The sequence below is a fragment of the Anabrus simplex genome, chromosome 1, assembly GCF_040414725.1.
Source record: "Anabrus simplex isolate iqAnaSimp1 chromosome 1, ASM4041472v1, whole genome shotgun sequence".
Lineage (NCBI taxonomy): Eukaryota > Metazoa > Arthropoda > Insecta > Orthoptera > Tettigoniidae > Anabrus > Anabrus simplex.
Genome location: NC_090265.1, coordinates 543,871,104 through 543,898,662, shown reverse-complemented (window position 1 = coordinate 543,898,662; position 27,559 = coordinate 543,871,104). Strand labels below are relative to the sequence as shown.

At 39.0% G+C, this 27,559-nt stretch overlaps 1 protein-coding gene across 1 annotated transcript in view; it reads right to left on the bottom strand.

The window, feature by feature from the left end:
• The window catches only part of LOC136869220 (protein transport protein Sec23A), a 101,088-nt gene that overhangs the window by 14,305 nt on the left and 59,224 nt on the right, over nt 1–27,559 (bottom strand). Inside the window, exons 11-15 of the mRNA XM_067144832.2 lie at nt 19,958–20,111; nt 19,176–19,327; nt 16,793–16,967; nt 6,318–6,473; nt 958–1,026 (exon numbers count right to left, since the gene is read on the bottom strand). Coding sequence (XP_067000933.1) covers nt 958–1,026; nt 6,318–6,473; nt 16,793–16,967; nt 19,176–19,327; nt 19,958–20,111 — 706 coding nt within the window. The remainder of the gene's footprint in view (nt 1–957; nt 1,027–6,317; nt 6,474–16,792; nt 16,968–19,175; nt 19,328–19,957; nt 20,112–27,559) is intronic.

Here is a 27,559-nt window from a genome sequence, read left to right as displayed (position 1 = left end):
TGTTTTCTTTTTCAAGTAGTTTCAAAATTTTATTTATAGATAGATTAGTTTCAACAGACTGAAGAACCTAACAGTTGTAAAAACAAATTTAAATCAGACAGTTAAGGCTTTCTGAGCCCAAGTTGGCAGGTTCAGTCTATTTTCAACCTAACAGTTGTAAATTAAAAAAAAAAAAAAAAAAAAATTAGACAGTTAAGGCACTGGCTTTCTGATTTCAAGTTGCCAGGTTCAATCCTGGCTCATTCCAGTGGTATTTGAAGGGGTTCAAATACGTCAGCCCGGTGTTGGTAGATTTACATGCGGAATCCTGCGAGACAAAATTCTAGCACCTCACCGTTTCCAAAAACCATCAAAGTAGTTAGTGGTATGTAAAATCAATAACATTATTATTAAATTTATGGTGTCTATATGTTACGATGGATGTTACTGTTTTTTTTTCTTCTCTCTTTTTTTTTTATTTTTAACTTCTAACAAAATCAAACTGGTACAGTAAGTACAAGAGATAGTTCATGAGGTGATATATAGGTTTTCCATATTTAATTTCATAAAGTGAAGCAATTAATCAAAATAAAACATTGCCAGAACATAAACGATACAGTTACTTTGATTTTCTTCAAATTATGTTGCCTTTTCCTGCATAAAAAAGGAAGGGAACTGAGTATGATTACAGTGGGTTTTTATATTTAAGTTAACCTGCTAGATACTGAATACTTACCAGTTTCTACAGAATTATGCTGATACAGCATAAGATTATTACTCACCCCACTGTATCATAATTCAAAAAATTATGTTGTTATTCACATTTTCTAAGATTCATTTACCACATTTCTAATAAGCTTTTAGAATAATATTTATCTGTGGTGAATCTTATCTAATTAACTATAATCCTAATATGCTATGCAAAATAGGGTTTCTTTTCTGTATTGGAAATTCAATAATAATAACAATAATACTCACCCCTACACCATAGGCAAGCATGGTGTTATGTGTCTGTGAAGGGTTCACCTTAGACAGAAGGAAACGCGCCTGTAGAATAATAAGATATCACAATTAGAAAATCATTTTTGATACAGTGATTAATATTATTCATAATTACTTGATTTTTTGTGTTATAATGAGTTTGTTTCTATAATTTATGTGAGAGGATTATAGATCTTATTAATAGTCTGCAGTAAGAAGTATATGGCTCTTGTCGTCATCGTCGGCTGCAACTCGTATCCGAGTAAAGATATTCTTCAGCAGTTTACATTTTCACACTCAAAGCTTTGTGAATGTGTTTCATATGACTCAGTAGCCCAATCTTGGTATGAAACATACGTCCACACAGATCACATGAAATGGTTGGGGGAGGGTGGAACTGAGCTTGATGGAGCTTCCGTGCTCGTCGTTTACTCTCTTCACTTCCTAGATATAAAAAATGGTCGACCTGCTCCAGTGGAGAATCCGTAATGGAGATAATGAAAGGTGGGAGGTTCGATCCAGGTACAGGCTGTGAGAGTACTTTGGTTTTCTGAACATTAATGGAGAGACCAAAATGATCGCAAGCACTCTAGAAACAACTGACTGACTGACTGACTGTTGCAGCTTCTCAGGTGTGAGAGCAGGTGCGACAGCATCATCTGCATACTGCAATTCCATAACGGAGAAATTGGAGTGATTGGAAATGGATTAGAGATAATATTTTGATGAACGACTTGCCCAGACATGTTATAATGAACAGCCTTGACTAGATCTACAAAATGCTGTGGACAGCCAAAGTGTTTCTGTACTGAGCACATAGCTGAACCCGGGACTGAGTCAAAAGCCTTTTCCAGATTATAGAACACTAGGTATAAAGGAGTCTGTCGTTCCTTGCATTTTTCCTGGATTTGCCTTGCACAGAAAACAACACTGTGACTCGGGTAGGATCCTCTTGGAAATAAGAGAGTGGAAAATTCTAAATTCCCATGGAGGGAATTAGATATTTTTCACCAATAGAGCATGTTAGCTGGAAAATTTATAATGTCCACTAACGGACCATTTATATTGGTATTAAGTGGTACGTTCCGAGCTGTCAGTGGAGAGATGGTGTGGTGCTGACCACACGACACCTCATAATCTGCAAGCCTTTGGGCTGAGCAGCGTTCGCTTGGTAGGCCAAGGCCCTTCAAGGGCTGTAGTGCCATGGGGTATGGTTTTGTTTTGTTTGGTATCTTTAAAAGTAGGAAAAATCACAATATGGAGATAAAGTTGGAATTCAAGAGGACGAATTGGGGCAAATATTTATTCATAGGAAGGGGAGTTAGGGATTGGAGCCACTTACCAAGGGGATGTTCAATAAATTTCCAATTTCTTTCCAATCATTTAAGAAAAGGTTAGGAAAACAACAGATAGGGAATCTGCCACCTAGGCAACTACCCTAAATGCAGATCAGGATTGATTGATTGATTGATTGATTGATTGATTGATTGATTGATTGATTGATTGATTGATTGATTGATTGATTGATACCAATGTAAATGGTCTGTTATTGGACATAAAAATTTTTCCAGCTAACTCATTCCTGGTTACCAGCGTTTCGCCCTCGTGTGCTAGGTTGGGCTCATCAGTTGATACCTAGCACACTTACCGAGACGCTGGCTAGTGCACACCGTGGAGGCCACTGCATAGGCTACTTGGAGCCACCGGCAGTGCCAATGTTTCAGTTTCCTGAGAGTAGCATTGAATTCCTTGAATGTTGGTGGATGGGGATGCAGAGGCACATCATTGAGAAAGTCTTCAGAAGCATTTGAACTCCAATGTTCTTTCCAATGTTCTAGGATTTCTTGACTATCAGTAATAGTGGTAGCATTATCAGCAGCTTTCAGTGTCTCGGAGGAGAAGCATGTTGGGCCGTATAACTCCTTTATTCCTGCATAGAAGTTACCCAGGTCTCAGGCATCGGACATACTTTGCAGTTCCTGAGCCTTCTGCTGCCACCAGTTGTTCTTTATCTTTTTCTTATTTTCCCCTGACATTTATGCTTGAGTTTAAGAAAGGGCACTTGTGTCTGAAGATGGATCTTGAAGAAGGGATAGATGAGCTTCTTGTTTAGCGTTGATGACACACAAAATCTCTTTGTTGTTGTCATCAAACCAGTTGTGTCTTACATTTTTCTTAAAAGCAATGGTTTTCTCAGCTGATTCTGTGATTACTTTCAGCAATGTAGCCCATTCTATTCAACATTCCTTTTATGAATGGAGCACTTGCCAGCATGTCAGAGATCATGTTGTGGAAATTCATGGCAGTGGGTCCATCTCAAAGTTTAGATGTATCAAACTTCTGCCTGAACAGGGTTTGAAAATGGCTGGGTGGTTTACGGCGAAGACTGATTCTAAAACGAGAGAATAGTAGCTTGTGATCTGTCTTGTATGGCTCTTGTCCCCATGGATTAAAAGAGATGTACACCTTGAAAAATTGCATTTAAGTGTTAGCAAGTCACTAAAAATTTTAGTAATGTTAATGTAGTCCTTTGATGGAGATCTGTCAATAAGTGTTGCGGTGTTGGCTATGGACCCTATGTCATGGTCTCAAACCTTGCAATTTTCAATATTTGAAGGATGGGTGAAACTCCTTTCCACACTTTATACTGTACTAGCTGATGTACCTGTGCTTCGCTATGGAATTCTACATTGTATACATAATTCTAGGTTACTGTAGTGTATACGTTGTATGTGAGATTGTATTAAGTTAAATTGCACAGCTCTTAACGTTACCATAGAAACGCGATAGGGAAGTCACCAAATGTCTTTTCTCATATGAAGTCTGAGTTAGGGAATTTTCATTGTACTGGTAGGCCCGCTTGCCTACCATCAGTCACAATCAGGTTGGGGAGTTTTCATTATAATGGCATGACACTCATTCACAATCTGCCTTTTTAGATCCTCAGAAAGACTCTCTAAGTGGTTATCCCAACTGAAATGAACATAGGTAATTACAACGACGTCAGAAGGAATGGCACGATTAAAAGCAATGCTTTCATATGAAATACTCGATCAAATGAAAACCACACATTTTCTCACTTTTAATGAACACTACTACGCTGCCGATCTAACAGTCCAAAGTTCCAGAACTGGAATAACCAGGTCGCAGACATCCGTGACCCATGAACACTTCGTTTTTTTATCGGCGAGGGAATTTGAGTAGTGGAGAATCCCAGGACAAAAGCTATGCTCATTTACTTATCTGTTTCCTAGGAGTACCTGATGAATTGGAAAATCTCAATTCACTACACTGGCAGGGGAAAAACTATCTGACTTGGAGGTAAATTTTTCCTCCAAGCCAGAGGAGAGCCCATCTTCGCTGCTAATTTACAATAAAATGAATGTAAATTTAATAAAAGTGGAGAGGAAGAAGATTTTCTTAAGAAATGGCTCTTTCCAGGATTGAATTTTGAGTTATTTAGTGAATTGTGGTACTATAATTTGGAATAGGCCTAAATTGGAATTCTAGACCAGTTCATACTACTACTAAGTGAGCCTCTGCCTTAAGTATGCACACTGCTCATTCAAAACAGCACGTCAGAGTAGGGATCAAATAGCTAGAATAATATGATGAACCAGTGTGTTATGTACCAGGAGTATCAGAAAATGTATGAAGCAGAGAAATGGCATGCTAAAGAAGAAAGTTATCTAACTCCCCAGCTGTTTCCCGCCAATATTGTCAGGCTGTTATACTCGGTACACAGCAGTAATCCCATATATCGGAGTTGATGTCAGCATAACAGACAAAGAACATCACAACAAACAATGGTCAATGTAATGTTATTGTTGAATAATATTATGTGCTTTCGATATTGTAGGCCTTCACATTTAATTTTCTTCCAACTCTGAAATACCACTCTTATCATAGTTGGTATTGTAAAACCGAATAAAACATAAATGGTCGGAAATTGTATTCTCTATAACTTTTGTTATGTAGTACTTGTCGATAGGACTAATAACGGTATGTATTTTAAAATTAAATTTTAGGTTCCTTCCCCTAAACTACCATTTCATACAGGGTGAATAAAATTGTTTATAGTTTAAACTGTAGTTTCTTATTCCCCTACTCTATAAACAAATTTTCATTAAATTCTGTTTACCCATTTTCTCATGGCTCGGCGTTGATATGAACTTAGCAACAAAAATACAAATTCATAAATATCTGTGTTATCATAGCTGATATGGTAAAAATGTATAAGACATCAATGATTGGAAATTTAATTCTATATAACTTTAGTTATGTAGTACCTATCAATACAACCACTAATAATATAAATATTTGAGAATTACATTTTAAGCTTCCGCTAAACTACCATTTCACTCAGTGTGAATAAAATGATTTATAGCCTAGATTGTAGTGGCTCGTCCCCTGACTTTAAATACCAATTTTCATTAAATTCTCTTCAGCCGTTTTCTCGTGATGCGCGTACATACGTATATACAGACAGACAGACAGACAGACAGACAGACAGACAGACAGACAGACAGACATGATGGAAGAGTAAAAAGTGCATTTCCTTGTTACTGTGAACATGATCGATACAGAAATACCATTATTTTCAAATTCTGAGCAAATAAAACTTTTATTTTATATATATTGATGATGTTGGCATGTAGAATATCTCTGGTGTTTACGTGACAAAATTAATTGAATCTCAATAGTAATTGTTCAGATCCCACTGTCTGCAGCCCTGAAGATAGTTTTCCATAGTTTCCCATTTTCACACCAGGCAAATGCTAGGGTTGTTTCTTAATAATGGCCGTGGCCACTACCTTCCCAATCCTAGTTCTTTTCTATCCTTGTGTCGCTGAAAACCTTCGATGTGTCAGGGCGATGTTAAAACACTAGTAAAAAACAGTATTTGAATTAAATATTCCACTTTAAAGTGCTATTTTTTGATCCAGTATTTCAAATTTTTATAGTTTATTTGGTAATATTGGTACATGAAATCAGAGTTTGTAATCTAACAGTATCTTGCTATAAATTACTTCACATGTGCATATGCGACTTAAGCTTGAGTAAAATGAGTTTGACAGAGTGAGTTGGCTACACAATTTTCTCTCACATAGCTGGCAAGTTGCATTTGGGAGATAGTGGGTTCAAACTCCACTGTTGGTAGCCCTGAAGATGATTATCTGTGGTTTCCCATTTTCACACCTGGGACAAGGCAATTCTTATCAGAACAAATTAAGGTTACGGTCACTTTTCCCCATTCCTTGGTCTCTCCTATTCATCATCACCATGAAACCTGTCTATGTCAGTGATACATAAAAGAAATAATTTAAAAAATGTGTTCAAAATGTTAGGATTTATACCTGGGACCCTCCTTGGTCTGTCACAACATAACGTGGCACAGGAAATCTCGTGCAGAGAATTTCTTCAGCATCATCCAAAGGAGCCTGAAGTAAGGAGCGGAAGTTGTCATATTCAGACTGATTTTGGTAACCCATCTCTTTCCACTTGACAATAATCTGTGAAAGCAAACAAGACAAATACCAAGATATTATTACACTGGATCCTTTCTTTTTGACAGTTCCTACTGTATATGACTTATGTTGGTAATTTCAGCTAATTGGATTTAATCTGAAAATAGCTGATGAACATAACTTCCCCTATAAAATGACAGTGCATCGGAAACTGTTGGCACATGATGCGGAATGGCATACACAGATTCCTGCTTGAGTTATGCTTCACAACATATGAGTCTTTGATGAGGTGTACATTTCTGTGATTGGTGCCATGAACAAGAAGAATATTCTGTTTTGGATGACAACTGAAAAAATTTTAAGTTACATTTAACTAAGTCAACACTGGAAAGTATGGCTTCCTTCTTCTCGGCCAGTTAGGCAAATTACAAAGCCAAAAACTCGAGTTGCTTAAAATCAAAATCATGAACATTGATAAATCAATGGCATTTAATAAGAATGTCTAGAATTAAAGGTTGTTCCCAAGTACATACCCAAAAAAGCTAAACCCACAACTTTGGCTAAAATATCAATGCCCCAATCACAGTTATTACGGATCAGAAACGAAATTAATTTGCATACATAAAGAAACAGGAAGTCAACAAACAAATTCTATGCATCCAGTTAAACCTAAGCAACTTTAGGATCTGCCTTCAATGTACATTCTATGCTAATTATTTATTCGATTGCATTAACCCTCAATTAGTCACGGATGGAGATTTCCTTTTATACATAGCACAATAGAATTCGTTACCTTCAACTGGTGAAGCTGTCCACCCCTGTACCTTCCTTCTCATTCATTTGAAATTTCCTTGTGTGGAATTTTTCACCGCAGTTGTGATAGGGAAGGGACATTTCTGAGACCGTTGTCTGAGCCCAGACGTTTCCTCCTTGTGCAACTGATAAGCGTAGTTCTATATTTTCCGCATGTGTGGAATTACTTTCTTTATTACATGGTTACAGTCGTGCTTTACTGCCAAAGGCCGTTAGTAGGATCAATTTTAAGAAAACATATCCATCAGTCATTGCACTTTTTAGGGCTGTGTGATAACACAGAGCAGCTAATAAGGATTTTTTTTTACTGAATATTTCTTCAAATCCCATGCATAACAGACCTGAGCATGTTTTAGTGTTCTTAGGATCTTTTTCTCATAAGTCACACCATAATGGCATTTTTGTTATATTTGTTTCAGCAAGGTGGATTCACGAGAGAAGGAACAAATAAGAAACTTACTCAAAAAAATTCCAGATGATTCAGATGCTTGAGGTTTGTCAGATGAGCATAAAGATGATTTAGAATTGAGTGATCACCCTTCAGAGAGTGAACAATCCAGTAGTGAACTTGTCATCATTCTGATTTTTGACATAAACGAAGGTGGAAGGGGAATTATGCTCAGTAAGAGATGCCTCTATTACTCTTCTTTGCCCTCATAAGTATTTCAGCAATAAATGTCTATATAATTTTCCTGGAGAACTGAAAAGATGATACGATCAGAGAGGATACATCACATGAATTATTGGAAGATGCGACACTAGTTACCGTACATTCCACGACAGTTGAAGAAAAAATTAAGAAAATTACTGGAATTGAAGATGAATGCCAGTGCCATGGAAATGCAGACCAAGAAAGTAGGTGCTGCGCTTTTTGTACCTGAAAACAGACCAGATCTTCAAGAGTGTCGTGAATGTCATGCTGAAGGTTCCTGTGCATAGAACATTGAGTGACATACTGTGCGGATTGTGCATACAATGGGAATTCTCAAGAAGATGAAAATTTCAATGAACGAAATTAAATACTTTCATACATGGCATGAATTTAGGTTCCATATAGAGGAAAAGGCATAATTATAAACTTGACTGAATCAGTGACTACATTGTGGACATTGTTTCATTTTTCTTAATTGCGGAAATTGTATTGTTCAATTTTGACACAAAGTTCAGCAAGTGTACGTAATTTTCAGTTAATTTAAAACAAACTTCCAGAATGTTTCCTCGCCATTTTCAGTTGTACAGATTGTTATATAATTTAATTTTTGTTAACTATTGTTGGTGCAGATGACCTCTTAGTTTCCAATTCTAAACTTACGTTCACTTTCATCACTCTTATTTTGACTTTTATGGTGTATTTCTTGGGTATGAGATAAACCCCATTCTAATGACAGGTTCTTGTCCCTTATTAGCATACTGTTATTTTTTATTTTGAATAAATCACATAAGAAAATTGTGCATTTGGTTTATAATTAGCCAACAAACATGTAAAGGGTCACTTGAAATCTGGAACTTAATGAAGTTCTCTTTTCTCCACTCTACGTATTTAAGCAATTTCTAAATACAGTATTTGAGTGTGATTTGATAGAATCTGATGATGTTCTTTCAAGAACAAAACGTGTCATTTTATTTTAATGAATTTGTTTCTTTTTCAACTATAATACTGTTACCATATTTTTTTTTTTTTTTGGTAGTTTCATTTATTACTCAAAATTGGATTCTGCAGACTGTAGAACTTAACAGTTATAAATTCGCATGACTTCGTTCGACTGCACTCCATTACTTTTATTTTGGACTTATTTATTTTCATAATAGTACTCCTTCCCTAAGATTCTGTCCATACCATTCAGCAATTTCTCCAAATCTTCTGCAGACTCAGATAAAATAACAATATCACAGGCAAATCTGAGAGGTTTGATTTCCTCTCCTTGGATTGTGATTGCCTTTCCAAATTCCTCTTTCATTTCCTTTATAGCCTGTTCTATATAGACACTGAAAAGGAGAGGGGACAAACTGCAACCTTGCCTCACTTCTTTCTGGATTGCTGCTTCTTTTTCGAAGCCCTCGATCCTCATCACTGTAGACTGATTTTTGTACAGGTTGTAGATCATCATCGGTTTGCCCTTCCAGCGATCCGGGTAGGTTGTTTGAAAACGAGCGTCTTCCAAAGTTGCCTGTTCAAAAACATTTCGTTGTCCAAGACAGATTCCCAATTCCATCCTCTTCTCTCCACGTCTTCCCTCAGTTGGTCCATCCATCTTCTTCTTGGTCTTCCACCTGGTCTTCTACCTGTTATTCTCTTTTCCAAATAAGCACATGGTAACCTTGTGCTATTCATTCGTTTAACATGTCCAAACCATTTAAGCCTAGATGACCTAAGTCTTTCCTCCATCGATTCATTTAGACCTAGGTTAGATCGGATCTCATCATTTTTCACATGATCAAGTCGGGTCTTTTGGAGGACAGTTCTAAGAAATTTCATTTCACAGGCTTGAATCCTTTGATGTTAGTGTGCAGGTTTCTAGATAATATGTATGGATGGGAATGAAATATGACTTGTACAGAGTCATTTTTGTTCTTTGTGGGACCTTCTCATCCCATAGTAGGTGTCTAACGATACTGTAAAAGTTAGAGCCTTTGGTTACTCTGTTTGTTATTTCTATCTCAGCTCTGTTATTACTAGCCATTACGCTTCCTAAATAATTGAATTGGTGTACTACTTCAACTTGGTGGTCCTGTATTTTTATGTTGCATTCTGTATTAGGTCTGCTGATTTTCAATGCTACTGTTTTTGATGGGTTCAGTTTCATTCCATAATCATCAAACTTCTTACACCATGCAATTCAGATTATTTTGCACTCCCTTCTCTGTTTCATCCCATATTGCCACATTGTCTGCAAACACCAGAGCCTGAAGATCTTTATTACCTTTTCCTTTTAGTTCCTTTAAAATGGTATCCATAACTGCTATGAATAGAAGAGGTGATCAGGCATTTCCCTGTTGTACTCCTTTGGTTGTATTGAACCATTCAGAGTAACCATCTCCAATTCTGACACAGCTTTTACAATTAGTATATAGCATTTGCATCTTCCTAATAAGGTACTCTGGTACACCAAGTTTTCCAAGACTTTTCCAAATAGTTGATCGAGGAACATTATCATACGCCTTTTCAAGGTCCATAAACACAATAATTAGGTCTTTTCCTCTTTCCCAGTGTTTCTCTGCCAACATCCTCAAAGTAAATATCAGATCTGTTGTGCTTCTTCCAGTCCTAAAGGCATGTTGTTCCTCTTCTAAGATAGGCTCTAGTATATCCCTTACTCTGGCTTCAATGATCTTCTCCATAATTTTAAGGCCATGTGATAAGAGGGTAATGCCTCTGTAATTTTCACTTTTTCTTCTACTCCCTTTCAAAGATAGGAACTATCACCCCTTTTGTCCAATCTTCAGGTATTTTGTTATCCTTTCATATTGTTCTGAGAACTCTATACAGCAACTGTATTCCTGGTGGACCAGCAGCTTTAATCATGTCAGCTGTAATTTCATCAGCTCCTGCTGTCTTACCACTTCTCATCCTATGGAGAGCTTACTCTACTTCTGTCCATGTAATTGGGATATCTTCTTCTATTGTTTTCTGTCCTACATCCTCAACAGAGATCTTTTTAGGGCCATTTAGGAGCTTGTCAAAATACTGCCCCATTGTATCCGTGATATCTTTCATATTGCGAACTATATTCCCATCTGCTGTCTCCAGAGCTGTAATTGCTTCTTTATCTGATCTTTTACTTTTTACTATTCCATATATCATTTTCATATTCCCTTTACTGTCTTCTTCCAGTTTAGTTGTAAATTCTTTCCAACTTTTCTCTTTTTCTTCCCGTACAATTCTCTTGACTTCCAACTTCTATTCTATTCTATTCCTTTGCCATCTCTTCCAATTTATTGTTGTCTTTTCGGTCGCTGTTGATTCTTCTGTCAGACTTAGCCACATCAAGAACTTTTTTGGCTTTATTCCTCTTCATTATGGCTTCTTTCACTTTATCATTCCACCAAGATGTTCTTATCTCTCTCACTCTTCTGCTTGTTCTTCCACATATTTTATCTGCACTACCAACCAGACTTGCCTTAAAATCATTCCATTTTTCATTACCTTTCTTTGTGTCTGTTATTGGTATTTTAGCTCTGATTTCCTCTTGAAACTGCTGTTTGACTTCCACATCTTTCAATTTCCAGTCTTTAATTTATGGTTTTTTTCTTCTTGTTTACTTTAATAATAGGTTTGGTGACTCTTAGGTCTGCAATGAGGAGTCTATGGTCACTATCAAGGCTCTCACTAGGTATCACTTTTACATCATGCACCTTTTCTCCACTTGACCTATCTGTGATGATAAGGTCTATCACTATACTGACAATCCCAGCTGTATCTCGTTATCTTGTGGCTATCCCGTTTCTGAAACCACGAGTTCTTCACCATAAGTTGGTTTCGTGTACATAGATCAAGTAGATGCCTTTGCTGGCGAGATGTAGTGTTTACAGTGCACTATGTCTTCTGGTATGGGCTATATCAAATTTGTTACTTTCATTGACCTGTCTCAGTCTCATCCTTGGCTTTGACGATATGAAAGTGACTGAGGTATGAGTAATGCTAGTAATACCATTCCTTATGCAGCCAGTCCCTGTTATGAATGGTGTGAAAATATCGCTCATAGGGTCAGTTGGTGCATACATTTCAGTGGGCTTGGCAGACTGATATGTAAGAGCAACTGCTGGCTCGGTGAGGAAAGCAACGGGAAACTACCTCACTCCTCGTTTCCCTAGTACGCCTCTTCAGTGACGCCTAGGCTATTTATGACAGCTGCTGGCGAAGCTGCAGAGGATCAAACCAGCCTTCGGGCTGATTACCCAACATACAACATACATACAGATCAAGTAGAAGTTCACCCTCCTCATTTCTATTACCAAATCCATATGGACCAATAATGCCTTCATAACCTGACCTATCATATCCTACCTGGGCATTAAAATCCCCAGTTATCATTATGTTCTCTTCATCAATGATGACCTCTAGTTTTTCTAGGAAGCTTGCTTTTTGGACATTGCTACAACCCTGCTGGGGAGCATAAACTTGGATTATAGTTTGAGTTTCTCCATTTAGGCATATTTTAGCTTTGATTAATCTCTCATTGATGAAGGAAACATCTGTTACACTATCAATGTCTTTATGGAGTATAAAACAAACTCCATTCCTCGCCACTGCAGGATTACCACTCCAGTATAATTTATATCCATCCTCTAACATTCTTGTGTTGCAACCTTTCCATTTGGTTTCACTTAGCCCTAGGATGTGAATATGTCTAGGGTTCATTAAATCCATGATTTCATTGCATTTTCCTGTTAGAGTCATAACGTTTAGGGTTCCAATCCGAAGCTTGTTTCTATGATCGGTTCTTCTCGTGCATCTTGAATGAACATCGGACATGACATCGTCATTAGTTCCAAGAGTACTTGAAGTATTGTCGACATTCAGAATATGTTTCTTTCCGAGGCTCGTTTTCATTTTGAAAGCAACTGCATTGTACTCCTGTACTGACTAGAGGATTTTCTTTCAGGGTGGTCTCCCTTAGCCTTCTTTATCTGATCATCAGTCCCCTGCCTCACTGCAAGGCAGCAGCTGATGAATTTATGTGTTATTTCCCACACAAAGGTCTCATCTTATCCAACCTTCTGAGGGAAAACTCCTCTGCTCACAGCTATTGGTTTTCCCTTAGTTTGCCTGGTTTGGTATCGGCCGCCAGACCCTCGGCCAGACAGTCGCAGGTAGTACCATCTTCTGTCGCATATGATAGCAGAATATATTCTGACCTGACTCAACAGGTTGTAGATAATTCTTCATTCTCGGTACCTGATCCCGATCATCTTCAGAATCTAAAATAGCTTGGTCCAATCAACATTATCAACTATCTTTTCTACGAATGCAATGTACATGGGCTTGTCCTTTTCGAAAAGATCAGACATAAATTCAGGATTGTTTCACTTATTCCTACATTTCTTCTGAAGCGAAACTGATCTTCTTTGCAACTTGCTTTGGCTTGTGTTTCCATTCTTCTGTAAATAAGACATATTAAAATTTTGCAGGCATGAGATACTAATCTAATGGTGTGGTAGTTTTCATACTTGTCAGTGCCTGCTTTCCTTGAAAAAGAAAAAACAACATTCTGTCTGAAATTGGATGGCACTTCTCCTGTATAATACATCTTTCACACTAAATGGAGTGTTCTCACCATCCTGGTTTCTCCTAAAACAGTCAGTAATTCTGAGAGAATGTCATCAGTTCCAAGTGCCTTGTTCCTATTTAGGTCTTTCAAAGCTCTGTTGAATTCTGATGTCAAAATTGGGTCTCCCAATTCTATCAGCATCAACAGTTTCTTCTTGTTCCACAACCTTATCGTCTATTTCTTTCCCTTGATGTAACTGTTGGGTATGTTCCTGCTATCTTTATGCCTTGTCTTTTTTCTCCAGAAGTGGTTTTCCATCTGAGCTCTTAATATTCACACACCTGGTATTTCTTCCTCCAAAGGTTTTCTTCATTTTACTGTATTCAGTACCTACCTTTCCTTCGATTATTGCAACCTTCAACATCCTTGCAATTCTCTTTCAGCCATTCTTCCCTAGCTGTCCTGCACTTTCTATGTCCTTCGTGCTTTAATCGCTTGTATTCTTTTCTGCCCTCCTCATTTTTTGCTATCTTGTACTTTTGCCATTCATCAGTCAGATCCAGTATCTTGTGAGTTACCCACTGATTCTTACTTGATCTCTCCTGCCTTCCGAACCTTTCTTCAGCAGCCCTACTGATCTCACTTTTCATGATTGTCCATTCTTCATCTATTGTGTTTCCATCAGCCTTTTCATTTAGTCCTTGGGCAACATGTTCCTTGAAACATTCCCTCATGCTCTTTTCTTTGAACTTGTCTAGATACAGTCTCCTTGTATTTCTCCCTTTCTTCCATTTCTTCAACTTCAGATGGCTTTTCATGACTAACGAGTTATGGTCAGCATCCACATCTGCTCCTGGGAAGGTCTTGCAATCCAGCATCTGGTTTCTGAATCTCTGCTTAATCATAATGAAGTCTGTTTGATTGATAACTTTCAGCATCTTCAGGTCTCATTCATGAATACAGCAGTCATTTGTGGTGTTTGAACCAAAGTTATCTTTGCAGGAAGAAACATATGTATATATATGCTCTACATTTCTTTTTCTCCGGGCAGACACATATGTTCCGTTCGAATTTCGCAGCTTTACTTGCCGAGGAGGTACACAAATATGCTCATAGATGGCAGAAGTTGTTTTAATTCTACTGATGATGGAAATTCTCTCAGTATCTCCAATATTTTTTCTCCTGTTAGTGAGAGTTGCATAATACACATGTTGCGTGATGATTGACTTACAGTATGTGGCCTCGTAATAATACTCAACATGGCTTAGCTATGTTGATACTGCTACACGACTGAAAGCAATGGGAAGCTACAGCCATAACTAACTCCCGAGGACGTGCACTACCTGGAGGTCTGGGTTTCTAGGTAGCTGATGTATGGGATGCAAATACACACTTTTTGTCAAGCATAATATGATTGATGTATAGAAAAATGATGACATACACAACACAAACACTATTCTTTGGCAATGTGCATCCGTCTATCTAACATGGGAATCTGATTCTGCCTTTCAGTATGGTGGTGCTCTACCCTGTGCAGTGAAGCATAATAGGACCCATCGTGGCATGCTGTCCACAAGGCAGTTCAGGCTGTCCTGGTCGATCCTGTCCTACTCTTTGACAGCAGTACTCCGGAGGTCGGCGAGGTTGATAGGTGGATTTGTTCTTTGTCGCACTGCCTGTTTCAGCATATTCCATGCATGTTCTCTGGGATTCATGTCCAGAGATAGTGCAGCCGAGTCCATTCAATGGATGTGGGTCTCCTTGAGGAAAAGGTTCACAAGATTGGAGTGGTGTGGGCATGGTTTTTCATCTTGCAGAATGAATCTGTCACCGAAATGTTGTCGGTATGGTTAAACAATGGACCTGAGGTTTCTCTGCCGGTATTGTGTACTAGCCATATTGCCCTCAACGATGATGAGTTGTGTCTGACATCCATACATAATGCCGCCCCAAAACATGATGTATCCGCCTCCCTAATGGATATGTACAGGACTCGTCTGACCTTACCTCACTCTCTCCAAACCCCCCTCTGAGGATTATCCAGCGTCTTACACATTCAACACTCATTCATGAAGATAACCTGCCACCATTCCTCCAGAGTCCAGTTGAAGTGCTCCCTTGCCATCTTTACCTGGCACCACAGTGCTTGGGTGTACATGCAGGTGCTTGCCAAGGAACTCTTGAGTGTAGGTGGTCCTTATGGAGATAACTTCTGACTGTCTGCACAGACAGAGCTCTACCAGTTGCATGCCATATGGCATTACACAGTTCTGTTGCGGTGTCTGCCAGGTTCTTGCAAGCAACGATTTGCACGTAATGGTCGTTAGCTGCTGTTGTCAACTGCAGACAACCACTGCAAGGATGATATTCAGCATTTTGTGTCACACGGTAGTGGATGTATGTTCTGACAATGTCACTATGGTGTACACCAACCATGCCGGCATTTGCCCTCACAGAGAGACCTTCCTGTCGCAATGTCACTATGCGCGTATGGTCAAACGCGGTAATGACTCGTCGAGGTATGTTTGTATACTGCACAGGACACAAATGTGGTTTTGTTATGTTGTGTCCACAGGGGACAGTAACAACACACATTTTTGGACTGTTCTGAGACTGCGTTTATTATCTCCATGTCCAACTAACCGGTGGTGTTACACGTCATTGGACGTCTGTCTGTTATGCAAGAACTCTTAAAGCGAATATCCTTCACAAACAAAAAAATTACAGGTGGTGCAAAATGTTGTTTAAGGTGTGTAGCTAAGCTGTGCAAAATATTATTACAAGGCCATATCATTAATCATCCACTGCCATTCTTGCAACTTCTGAAAGCCTGCTACACCCCCTTGCAATGAACTGTTAGTTTGGTCTCTCAACAGAAATCTATCTGATATGGTTGCACCTACAGCTCAGTTATCTGCTTCACTGGGATGCACAAACCACCGCACCATGGCAAGGTCACATGGTTCGCAAGGGAGGACAATAAACATATGCAATAATAAAGTCTACACAGCAGTTGACTCTAGAAGGTTATGTAAGGTTAAAAATTATAATGTGTGTGGTTCAATTCCTGGACATGGATTATTTTTAAAGATAGTTAATAGTCTGCTCTTTATGAATATATTGCAAAGCAGTTTCCTTCCACAACTCTTGGTAATAAGAGACAGAATGGTTCATGCAAGATGTTGCTCATCTCATTCAGCAAATATTATTTTTCTTTGTGATGTAATGAAAAATTTTAGCTAGGAAGATTGTTTTCTGTAAAACTGTAGAACAGTTGTTACATAGGTAGATAAGAAAGATATTCAACAGTTTTAAGCAAAAGATCCCTTAAAGTTGTATTACCTCTCCATGGAATATGATAAGCTGGAAGAAAGTGTCTAGCAGCAGTATACGATCAGGCTGAATGCTACTGGAGTCCAAGAGAACAGGCTCGGGTGGACCGTGAAAGCTGTAGCTGAACAGAATTGGCTGGATCATGATGAGACACTGCGAGACACTCTCGCGTATTAGTGCATGTCTGGAACACATTCTTCATATTCACTATGTAACTTACGCATATTGATGTAATTACAGTAATCTAGAGAAATACCACATTTACAGTATAGGACAGAAAAAGTGAAACATCTTGTATGAGGCATGGAAACTTAATTAATCCATTCTTGCAGGGAAAACACACTGTAAATTAGTAGTGATTTGTAAATCACTCACCAACTCTTTGTATAAGGGAAACTACACCACATGATCATGGTGATTATATCAAAAGATTCAAGCAGGTGGTGTGGTACCTTCTGGTGTTTATGTAGGCAGTTACTTGATGTTGCATATTGTATTGTTGTGCACGTGCCATATGTTGTCTTGCGGCACATTCCTCCTCAAAATTTGCTGACCAAAGTGAAGTGTAAGCACCTTGTAGAGCCTGTTGAACGTGTGTTCAAGTGCTATACTACAGACTGTCATTCAGTATATGCTGGAGAAATGGCAAAAACTGGTGCTGAAGGATTTCATATACATACTGGTGAGCTGTCAATGACGAATGAGTCCCATGCTCAACCGCATACACACTGCCTCGACATGAGCATAAGGAGTAGCAATCAGTGAGAGATTAATGTTTCAAGCGGACAGTACACGTCAACATGGGTAGATGCAAGGATGTGACAGGAGTGGAAAAAAAGGGGCAATCGTGTTTGGCCGTGCCCATGGTCATACGGTGTGAAGTTGCTGGATTTGTTGGTGTTTTGCAGCGGACTGTTGAACGTGCCTGCAAGCAGTGGTGTACTACATGCAGCCTCGAAACACGACATTAGAATTGTGGTCAGAAAAAGATCATGATTGGAGACGCATTTCATGGCTTGTGAATCAAAATCACTTCCAAACCCGACAGGAAACAGTCAGTGAATGAAGGTCTATCCCAACCTGTTAGTGAGAAAACATTGCGACGGGAACTGCATGCAAGGAACATTTGGAGTCGGTCACCTCACAGAGGCGATTGCTCACACAGGCACATAAAGCTGCATGTCTTTAATGGGCTAGAAATCATCGAACGTGGACAGTAGCTGACTAGCGGAACGTAATGTGGTCTGATGAATCATGTTTTTGCCTGTATTCCAATGACACACATTGTCGAGTGCACCGAAAGCCAAATGAAGCATTTCATCCTGGATTTGGGCAAGGTCAGGTTCAAAGCCAGAGGTGGATCTGTAATGTTTTGGGGATGTTTTTCATATCACGGATTGGGCCCGCTCACTGAGGTGACCGCTAACATGAACCAGCATGTTTATTTAAACATTGCCTTTCAGTCAACATCTGCTTGATGAGTATGCTACTGATGCCCCGATTTTTCAAGATGACAACGGCAAAGTTTATCGGGTTGGATGCATATGTCACTGGTTTTATAAACACTCATCTACTCTGTTACATCTCAATTGGCCTGCAAAATCACCTGACTTGAACCCCATTGAAAATCTGTGGGACATGTTCGAAATGCCGACATCAGCATCCTCGCAATTTGGTGAAATTGCACAATCAAATCCTCAGCGAGTGGCTTAATATGGATGTGATGTACCTGCACAACCTTGTGGACTCACTTGTTAACTGAATCCAGAGGCAGAGTGACACAGTATTAAATGATGCTTGTAATGATTTCTCCAGGGGTGACTCCTTTTTTGTCCGGTGAGCTTATGTTAGGGGAACTGACTTTTGCGCCACCCTGTAGGAAAAAAGTAAAGGTAGTATGGGTTGTCTCAGAGGCAAGGTTGCAAGGTGTACATATCACTGGATGTACTGGCATGTAATTAAAACATGCTTTCTTTTTACTTCCTTTTCTATGAAATTCTTATCTTTCTTTTTTCTTTATAGATTTTAATTGGAACATCATACCAGTCACTAACTTCGCAGTGAGGTTTCTCTGATTCAGACGTAGAAAAATTTCTCAAACAAGAATGTACTGGTTTTCTCCAATTCAGAGGTAGAAAAGAATTTCAAACAACATTTTACAAAGATATTCCAAGCAATGGCTTTCTGAAGAATAAGTGCCCGGACATATATATATATATATTTTACAGAACTGATTGTACCATTTTGAACGGATTTTTCACATCAAGATGAACATTTTCTAAGAAGGGGATTGGAAGGGCCACCCACCTATTCAATATCAATTAGATTGATGTTATTATCTTTAAACATTTAATAAAGTTGTATACACTGCAAAAGTAAATGTATATATTACCTGTAGTATGTTGTCTCATCAGGACTGTTGTTGAATACTTGCAGAAAGGGTGACCGTCGCAGATGGAACATAAATTGAGGATACAATGAAAAATTTTCGGGTAAGGCAAAAGTATCTGGCAGATCTTTCCGGTATTCTCCAAACTTCTGGCACTGTAACAGTGTAAGTAACAGAAGGGATTTTTTTATTTTTACAAATGAGTTAAATTAATATTGAAAACTTTCTAGAGATGTAAGCACTATACCCCCAGTCCCAGTATAATGCAGATATTGTTCTCTGAGTTATAAAGCTTCCTCTAACTTAGCATATTAAATGAAGAGATTAATGGATATAACCAACGAATGTCTCTCTTTACTGAGAAAGTGGACTTCTTGTTTGAAAAATAGCTATATGAATGAAAAAAATATTCAAAAGCAGACAGATTACTTTGAAAAGTACAACATAAAAGTTTTGTACATTATCATGAAAGGATGTTCAATTTTGACTCACTCACTACACTCATGTGTTTATTGAGTAACACTAGCACAAAAAAAATTGTGTCTGATAATAATTCATGGAATGCAAAAATGTTATTGCTTTTCAATATCACATTGAAAGTAGCATAATTTCAAGCATATAGAGCTTAGCTCCTCCTCATTATTCAGAATCACTGTTATTGAACTCTTAATAATTGAAAAGCACAACTGTTATAATTCCTGTACCTTGGTGTTCCCCTACAGTACCTCTTAGTTACAGGGTAAACTTTGTCTTTATTAGCTGTACTTAGTGCTAGTGAAACATACAAGTCTGATCAGCAGCCTATCTAAGCGACGGACAGCATCTTGGTCTTCCTCAGATCCTGAGCGATAGACAACCATTCGTGCCACAAGTACAGCAGCACTCTCTTGATCAAAGGAGCTTGTCACATGTTGCACACCAGTTGATGAATCTTCCCACCTAGACAAATAAATAATTTAGATAAATAAAATGTTGTTTATATCACTTTCTTGGTACTCTCCTAAAGTTTAAAAGTATCATACTTTCCACTTAGAAAACTTTATTGTCCCTCATTGTATAGTGAATCTGACCTTCTGAACATTAAACAAAAATAAGTTATTTACAGTTTGTTTATTTAGATATCACACCTTTAATGTGTGTTGATTTTAAAAACTTCTTGTTAAAGAGGACGAGAATTTCTCAACGACTTGCTGAGGATACTCGTCTTGGGAGCCTCTTCAGAAGACTAAGTATGTTTTTTATGTCACACGGTACAGTGAGACAGGTAGCAGGTAGGGACCCTCTTCGGAGGCAGCCCTACCCAGGGAGTGGCGCCCCTGCCTATGTGAGTCCCAGAGCACACTGACCCGGTGTGTAACATCTGGTATGGGTCCCAGCTCAGGGTTACGAGTGAAGACCTCAACGCCATCTATGGCGGAGAAGGTGGACTTCGGTACGGCGGAGATGGCGGAAGGGGCATACCCGTAGCGTCTGTACTCCAGAGGAGCGGCTATGAAAGGCGTCTGTCTCCATGTTAGGGGCGGCCTAATTTTGAACCTGGCAGTAGGTATAAAATGCCTTTGGGTGTGGCGAGCCCATCGTAACAATAGCCTATATGGACAAAGCAGATATGGTGCCTCGGAAAAGGTTAGGGCGTCCCCTGCTAAAAGCGACGCGCAGCTCTTCAGGTGCTGGGGGAACTGTGAAAAATGGGCAACCAGCACCAAACTACATCAAAATTGCAACAGTTAATGTACTGACACTGACGGGAAAAACAGAAGAACTGGTTGACTTCATGATAGAAAAAGATATAGCCATACTTGGACTGTGCGAGACCAAGAAGAGGGGTACAGGGGAGATCCCTCTGAGAGAAGGATACAGGCTGTATTACAGCGGAGGACCTGAAGCAAAAAATGGAGTGGCCATCATATTTAGAAGAGAAATCCAAGAATATCTGGAATATACAAAGTACGTCAGCGATAGGATGATGATGATGAGACTCCAGTTTGAAAATGGCGTGAAAGATCTATTTCAGTTGTATGCCCCACAAACTGGTTGCATAGATGAACATCTAGAGGACTTCTTAGAGGAAGTGGAGAGACAGATAGAAGATAAGGAAGTACTATTGATGGGAGATCTAAATGCACAAGTTGGAATGGAAAGACAAGGAAAGGAAGATGTTGTAGGGCCCTTTGGATATGGAAATGTAAATCCAGAAGGCGAGTTGTTGGTGGATTTTTGCATGAGGAATCAAATGATTGTTGGAAACACCTGGTTTAGGAAGAGGAACAGTCAGAAGATTACAAGTTATGGCTGGGGAGACAGACGAACAAAGACCATGATTGATTATGTAATCATAGAGAAAGAACACCGGAAGAACCTTGTAGATGTAACAGCCATGCCTGAAGAAGCCTTTGGTGGAGATCATAGAGTTGTGATAGGAAAATTGAAAGTCGGAAAGATTGAAAAACCCCAATTAAGAAGAGAGAAAAGAATTAAAGTATGGAAGTTAAAGGAGAAAAGCATACAAGAAGAATTTCAAAGGGAAATAATACCCTTGGTACCCAGGACAGAGGTGGGGAATGTTGAAGAGGAATGGGAAAGATTTAAGGAAGCACTGGTTGGATGTGCAGAAAAGGTGTGTGGTAGAACATCAGGAAATGTGAAAGACAAAGAAACACACTGGTGGAATGATAGGGTAAAGATTAAAGTGAAGGAAAAGAAAATGGCATGGAAAGCATGGAAAACATCTAAGACTGAAGAAAGTAGAAGAAAATATGTGGAGGCAAAGAATTTGGCCAAGAAAGTAGTGGAGGAAGAAAAGAGGAAAAGCTGGGCCTTATTCACACAGAAATTGAGAGATGATACGCAGGGCAGCAAGAAATTACTGTATGGCATCTTAAAAAACAAAAAGAGAGATCAAGTAAACACCAGATTTGTGAAGGATGAAGGTGGCATAATTTTAACAAAGCCAGAAGAAATAAGAAATAGATGGAGAGAGTATTTTCAGAAGCTGCTGAACATAAGAACGGATGACGGTCATTCAATGGACGACCAGGAAAGGCAATTAGTTGACGAAGAAATGGATAAAGAAATTACAATGAATGAAATTGAAATGGCAGTAAGAAAGATGAAGAATGGAAAAACTGCTGGAATAGATGAAATTTCAGTGGAGATGATAAAGGCAGCTGGAGCTGTAGGCCTGCAGTGGACATATCGGGTTCTCAGGAATGTCTGGGTGAATAAGGAGGTCCCTGAGGATTGGCAAAAAGGAATAATCATCCCAATTTTCAAGAAAGGTGATAAGAAAATTTTGAAGAACTACAGGGGAATTACTCTAATATCCCATGTTGCTAAGATAATGGAAAGGATACTGGAAAGTAGAATAAGGTTGAGGGTTGAGAAGCAGATACCGGAAAATCAGTTTGGTTTCAGAAGTGGAAGGTCAACAATAGAGCCCATTTTCATTATGAGACAACTAATGGAAAAGCATTGGGAGTACGGGAATGATATGGTGATGACATTCATTGATAATGAAAAGGCATATGACAGTGTCCCTAGGACGAAAGTTTGGGACAGTCTGGTGCAAAAAGGAATTGGACAGGGATTAATAAAAATGATCATGGCATTGTATAAGGAATGTTGTAGTTGCGTGCAAACACAAGTTGGCAGGACAAGTTGATTCAAAATAACTAGTGGGCTGAGACAGGGAAGTGTTTTATCACCAATCCTGTTTACAATAGTAATGGATGACATCATGAGAACAGCAAAAGCAGCATATGGAGGAAGAGAAATGAACATGATGTTATTTGCAGATGATATTGTGATTTGGGGAGAAGACGACAGGAAGGTTCAACAACAGTTGAATGTGGTGAATGGGAAGATTGAAGAATGTGGATTGAAAATAAGTGTAGAAAAGAGTAAAACTCTTGTTATGACTAGAGGGGAGAAAGAAGGGAAAGGTCAGATTAGACTTGCAGACAAGTCCCTGGAAGTAGTGGAAACGTTTAAATACCTGGGGAGTGAATTAATGGAGAATGCTCGACTGGATGCTGAGATTAGTAAAAGGATTCAAGCTGGAAGTTGTTTCTATCATAGTGTAAGAAATATGTTATGGGACAAAGATGTGCCAATGGAAGCAAAGGATACTATGTTCAAGATGTATTACGTACCCATAACAACTTACGGAGCAGAAACTTGGACAATGACAAAGAAGGATGAGAGTCGAATACAGGCAGCCGAAATGAAATTCTTGAGGAGTATGATACAGAAGCGTAGAAGAGACAAAATAAGGAATGAGAAAATCCGGGAAGAAATTGGAGTGGAAAAAATGAATGATAGAATAGAGAAGAGCCGACTAAGATGGTTTGGGCACATAAAGCGAATGAGCGACGAAAGAATGCCAAAAAAGGTGATGGAAATGCAAATCCAAGGAAGGAGAGGCCGTGGACGACCACGATTGAGATGGAAGGATACCATCCAATGCAGCATTATAGAAAGAAACCTGGACTGGGACACAGTGTTGGAGGAGGAGTGGTGGAAAGACCGAAGAAAGTGGAGAGGAACCATATTTGCCCCTACCCGGCTACAGCTGGATAAAGGGAAATGATGATGATGATGATGATGGTACAGTGAGAGAAATAAAATGCTGTGATGTCTAAGTCAACCGGGTGAGTCAGGAGGCAACTTGGTCTTTGATGCACAGTGAAAAGCAAAGAGAGTGATTCCCACCATTGGCAGTCCTGAAGATGGCTTTCTGTGGTTTCCCATTTTCTCACCAGCAAATGCTGGTGCTGTACCTTAACTAAGGCCACGGCTGCTACTTTCCCAGTCCTACCCCTTCATCTCCTTCCATTACCAAAATCCTATGATATGTTATTGTGATGTTAAAAAAAAGAGTATGTATATGCAGGCTAAACCCAGAAGGATGCGCTGAGGAGGAAAGTAGATGCAGGGAGGAGGTAAGAAATATGGAAGAAGGAAAAGACTTAACATGGGCAGAAGTGGAGCTAGCACTGGACAAGATGAAAGGAGGGAAAGCCCCAGGGTTAGATGAAGTGAGTATTGAGATAATGAAGGCAGCAGGAGAGGTAGGGAAACAGTGGCTTTATTATGTGTTGAAAGTAGTATGAAAGGAAAGGAAGACCCCTGAAGATTGGAAGAAGGGAGTAATCATACCCATTTTCAAGAAGGGGAATAGAAAATAGTTTAAGAACTATAGAGGAGTCACATTGATATGCCACTGTGCAAAGGTGTTTGAGAAGATTTTGGAGAACAGAATCAGAAAGAAGGTGGAAGAAAAGTGAGGAGAAGAGCAGTATGGTTTCAAATCAGGTAGGTCCACAGTAGACCTTATATTCATAGTAAGGCAACTACAAGAGTGTCATTATGAATGGGTAAGGATCTTGTGATGGCCTTCGTGGACTTTGAGAAAGCTTATGACTGTATGTGTAGAAACAAGGTATTGGAAGCCTTACAGAGAAAAGGTGTCGAGGAACAGACCGTAAAAAGAGTGAAGGAAATGTACAATGAGAGTGTCAGTTGTGTGAAAATAGGAGGAGAGAGAACAGGCTGGTTTGAGCAAAAAGGTAGATTAAAACAGGGAAGTGCTCTGTCACCTTTGCTCTTCGTAGTAACAATGGACAAAATAATGACAAAAGTGGCAAGGAAAATTGGAGAAGGAAAAATGAAAGTGATGATGTTTGCAGATGACCTGTTAGTCTGGGGAGAAAAGGAAGAGGATATCCAGGAACAGTTAGATGCTTGGGTAGATGAGATGGAACAATATGGAATGAAATTTAATGCCCAAAAGAGCGAGATAGTGATCACAACTAGAAAGAAGGAGAGACCTACGAGAGGGATAATGCTTGGAGATGAACAGCTTAGGAAGGTAGAGAGTTTCAAGTACTTAGGAAGTATCATAGAGGAAAGTGGAAGAAATGATAAGGAAATAATCGAGCATGGAAGACAAGCTGGAGCATTCCTGAAAAGTGTCAGAAGCCTGGTTTGGAGCAAGGATGTCCCTCAGAGAAGCAAAAGGGTGATATACAGGGTGTACTATATACCTATTCTGACGTATGCAGTCGAGACTTTGGTAATGAAGCAGAGAGCCGTGAATAGAATACAGGCAAGCGAAATTAAATTTCTGAGAAGCAGGATAGGAGTGACAAGATGGGATAAGATGAGAAATGAGAAGGTTCAAGATATAGTAAAAGAAGAGCCACTACTGAATAGGATAGAGGCATCTAGACTTAGATGATATGGACACATGAAGAGAATGAGAGAGGAAAGGATACCGAGGAGGATGCACGAAATGGAGATAACAGGTAAACAGTCGAGAGAAAGACAAAGAGATAGGTGGATAAAAGGAGTGGAAGAGTGTGTACAGAGAAGAGGGAGGACTGGGCAAGAGTGACTAGGGAGAAGTGGTGGGAAGATAAGAGGAGATGGAGAGGCTTATGTTCCAAGCAGACCCGGTCAACAGCTGGAAACTGCAGATGATGATGATGATGATGATGATGATGATGATGATGATGCAGGCTGGGAGAAAATACGATCTCCAACAATTTGAATAGCTGGGAGAAAGGTGGTGTGAGGTCAGATTTTCCCCCCATCAACCCTTGGAGAAGAGAGCAAAATCATGGTAGATGGGAAAAATCTACTGTGCCCTTTTGCTTATAATTTATTGAATGTAATATTTTTAGCACACCCTTTTGGCTACCAGTTAAAAGTTATGTGTCTGGGAGTACTTCACAGAAGTCATAGAAAATAAATGCAATGTAATATTTATTTCCGTTGAATTGGTTTGTAATATTTGTTCCCGGCGTACTAGCTTCAAAAGAAAAATGCATTGGGCACAATTTGGCATTGAAAGAGCCTTGAAACACTTTAAGGAAGTTGAGCTATGGCTAATAGCTCTTCTACTTTGCAGGCAGAACTATGTTCTGTTCTTCATTTCTGCTTTGTGTATAATCTGTTATAATTTTACAGAATTTCCAGGCCAAGACAGGGCTGTGACATTTTCTTGTTCACCTAAGAAGTTTTTGACCACTTTTGCACGATGGCAGGGTGCTGAATCATCCTGATAAATGAATGGTTGTCGTACAAATAAATCCCTTCCTGATGGTAACATTTTCTTCTCCAAAATTGTCCTGTACTTCTCCCCATTGATGGTGGATTCTAGGACATCAATATGCCCAACACCATTGTATGAGAAACACCCCCAGAGCAGAACACTAGTTGGAAACTTTTGCAGTTTTCAGAGTACAGGCTGGATTCAGTGCTTCACTTGTTTTCCGAAACACTCGACAACCCCCATCACTTCCACCAATATTGACTTTATATTTATCACTGAAGAGAACCTTACGCCACTGCTCAACTGGCCAGTGCTGATGTTCTTTAGCCCACTGAACACGCTTCATACACTGCTGTTTGGTGAGCATTGGTTTCTTTACAGGCTTTTTGGACACCAAATCAAATTTTCGCAATCTGTTCCTTACAGTTCTAGAACAAACATTAACCACAGACGTTTCCTTCCATTTGTCTCCAAGTACTTCCGAGGTAGCAAATCTATTTTCCAGACATAAATGATGCAAAGCATTATCAGACCTGGATGAAGTTTTCAGTTTTCTGCCACATTTTCCCACTCTATCACTCATGAGACCACCCGTTTCTTGAAATTTGGCCAATTGTCTCCCAATTGTACTTTTGTGCACTCCCACAATTTGAGCTATCTCAGAATTAATTTTACCACATTCACTTAATGTCACAATCTGTGCAGCCTTTCTTGGTGATATATCACATTTTTTATTACAATTTGGCACTCGAACTCTTTCAAGCAAAAAGAAACATACTGGTAAACACAAAAACTTCTATGAGGATTCAGAGGGATTATTCACAGACAAGAAGTAGGAATGCACAACAGGAAGTAGTACCTAGCAACTGTTTACACAACAGACATCCGTGTATGGTCAGTAACACAAGTAGAAGCATTTACTGCTATCTGGTGGTTCAATACACACTAGCACGTAAAGTGCAAAATGTTTGTATTTTCCCTTCAATTAAGAAATACTACACAGACTGCTATGTGAAGGGCAATAAATTAATTTGTTACCTTGCATTAGAGAGGCATTTCAAACAAGCTTTCAGAAAATATATAGATTGTATTACTTTGTAATGGTCTGTCACACTGAAACATGAAATAGTTTGATATGAGGAGAAAATTCACCGAATTGGTATTAATTTTTCCGGGAGTGTATTATTTATTTATTAGTGTCTTTATCAGCAGTAAAGTTAGGGATCTAGTCCTCTTACACTTACCCAGATTATCTTTACAATCTCAAAATAAAGTAATTAAAATTTAATTAATAAAATTAAAGCTGAATTTAACTAAATGATTAAGGTAAACA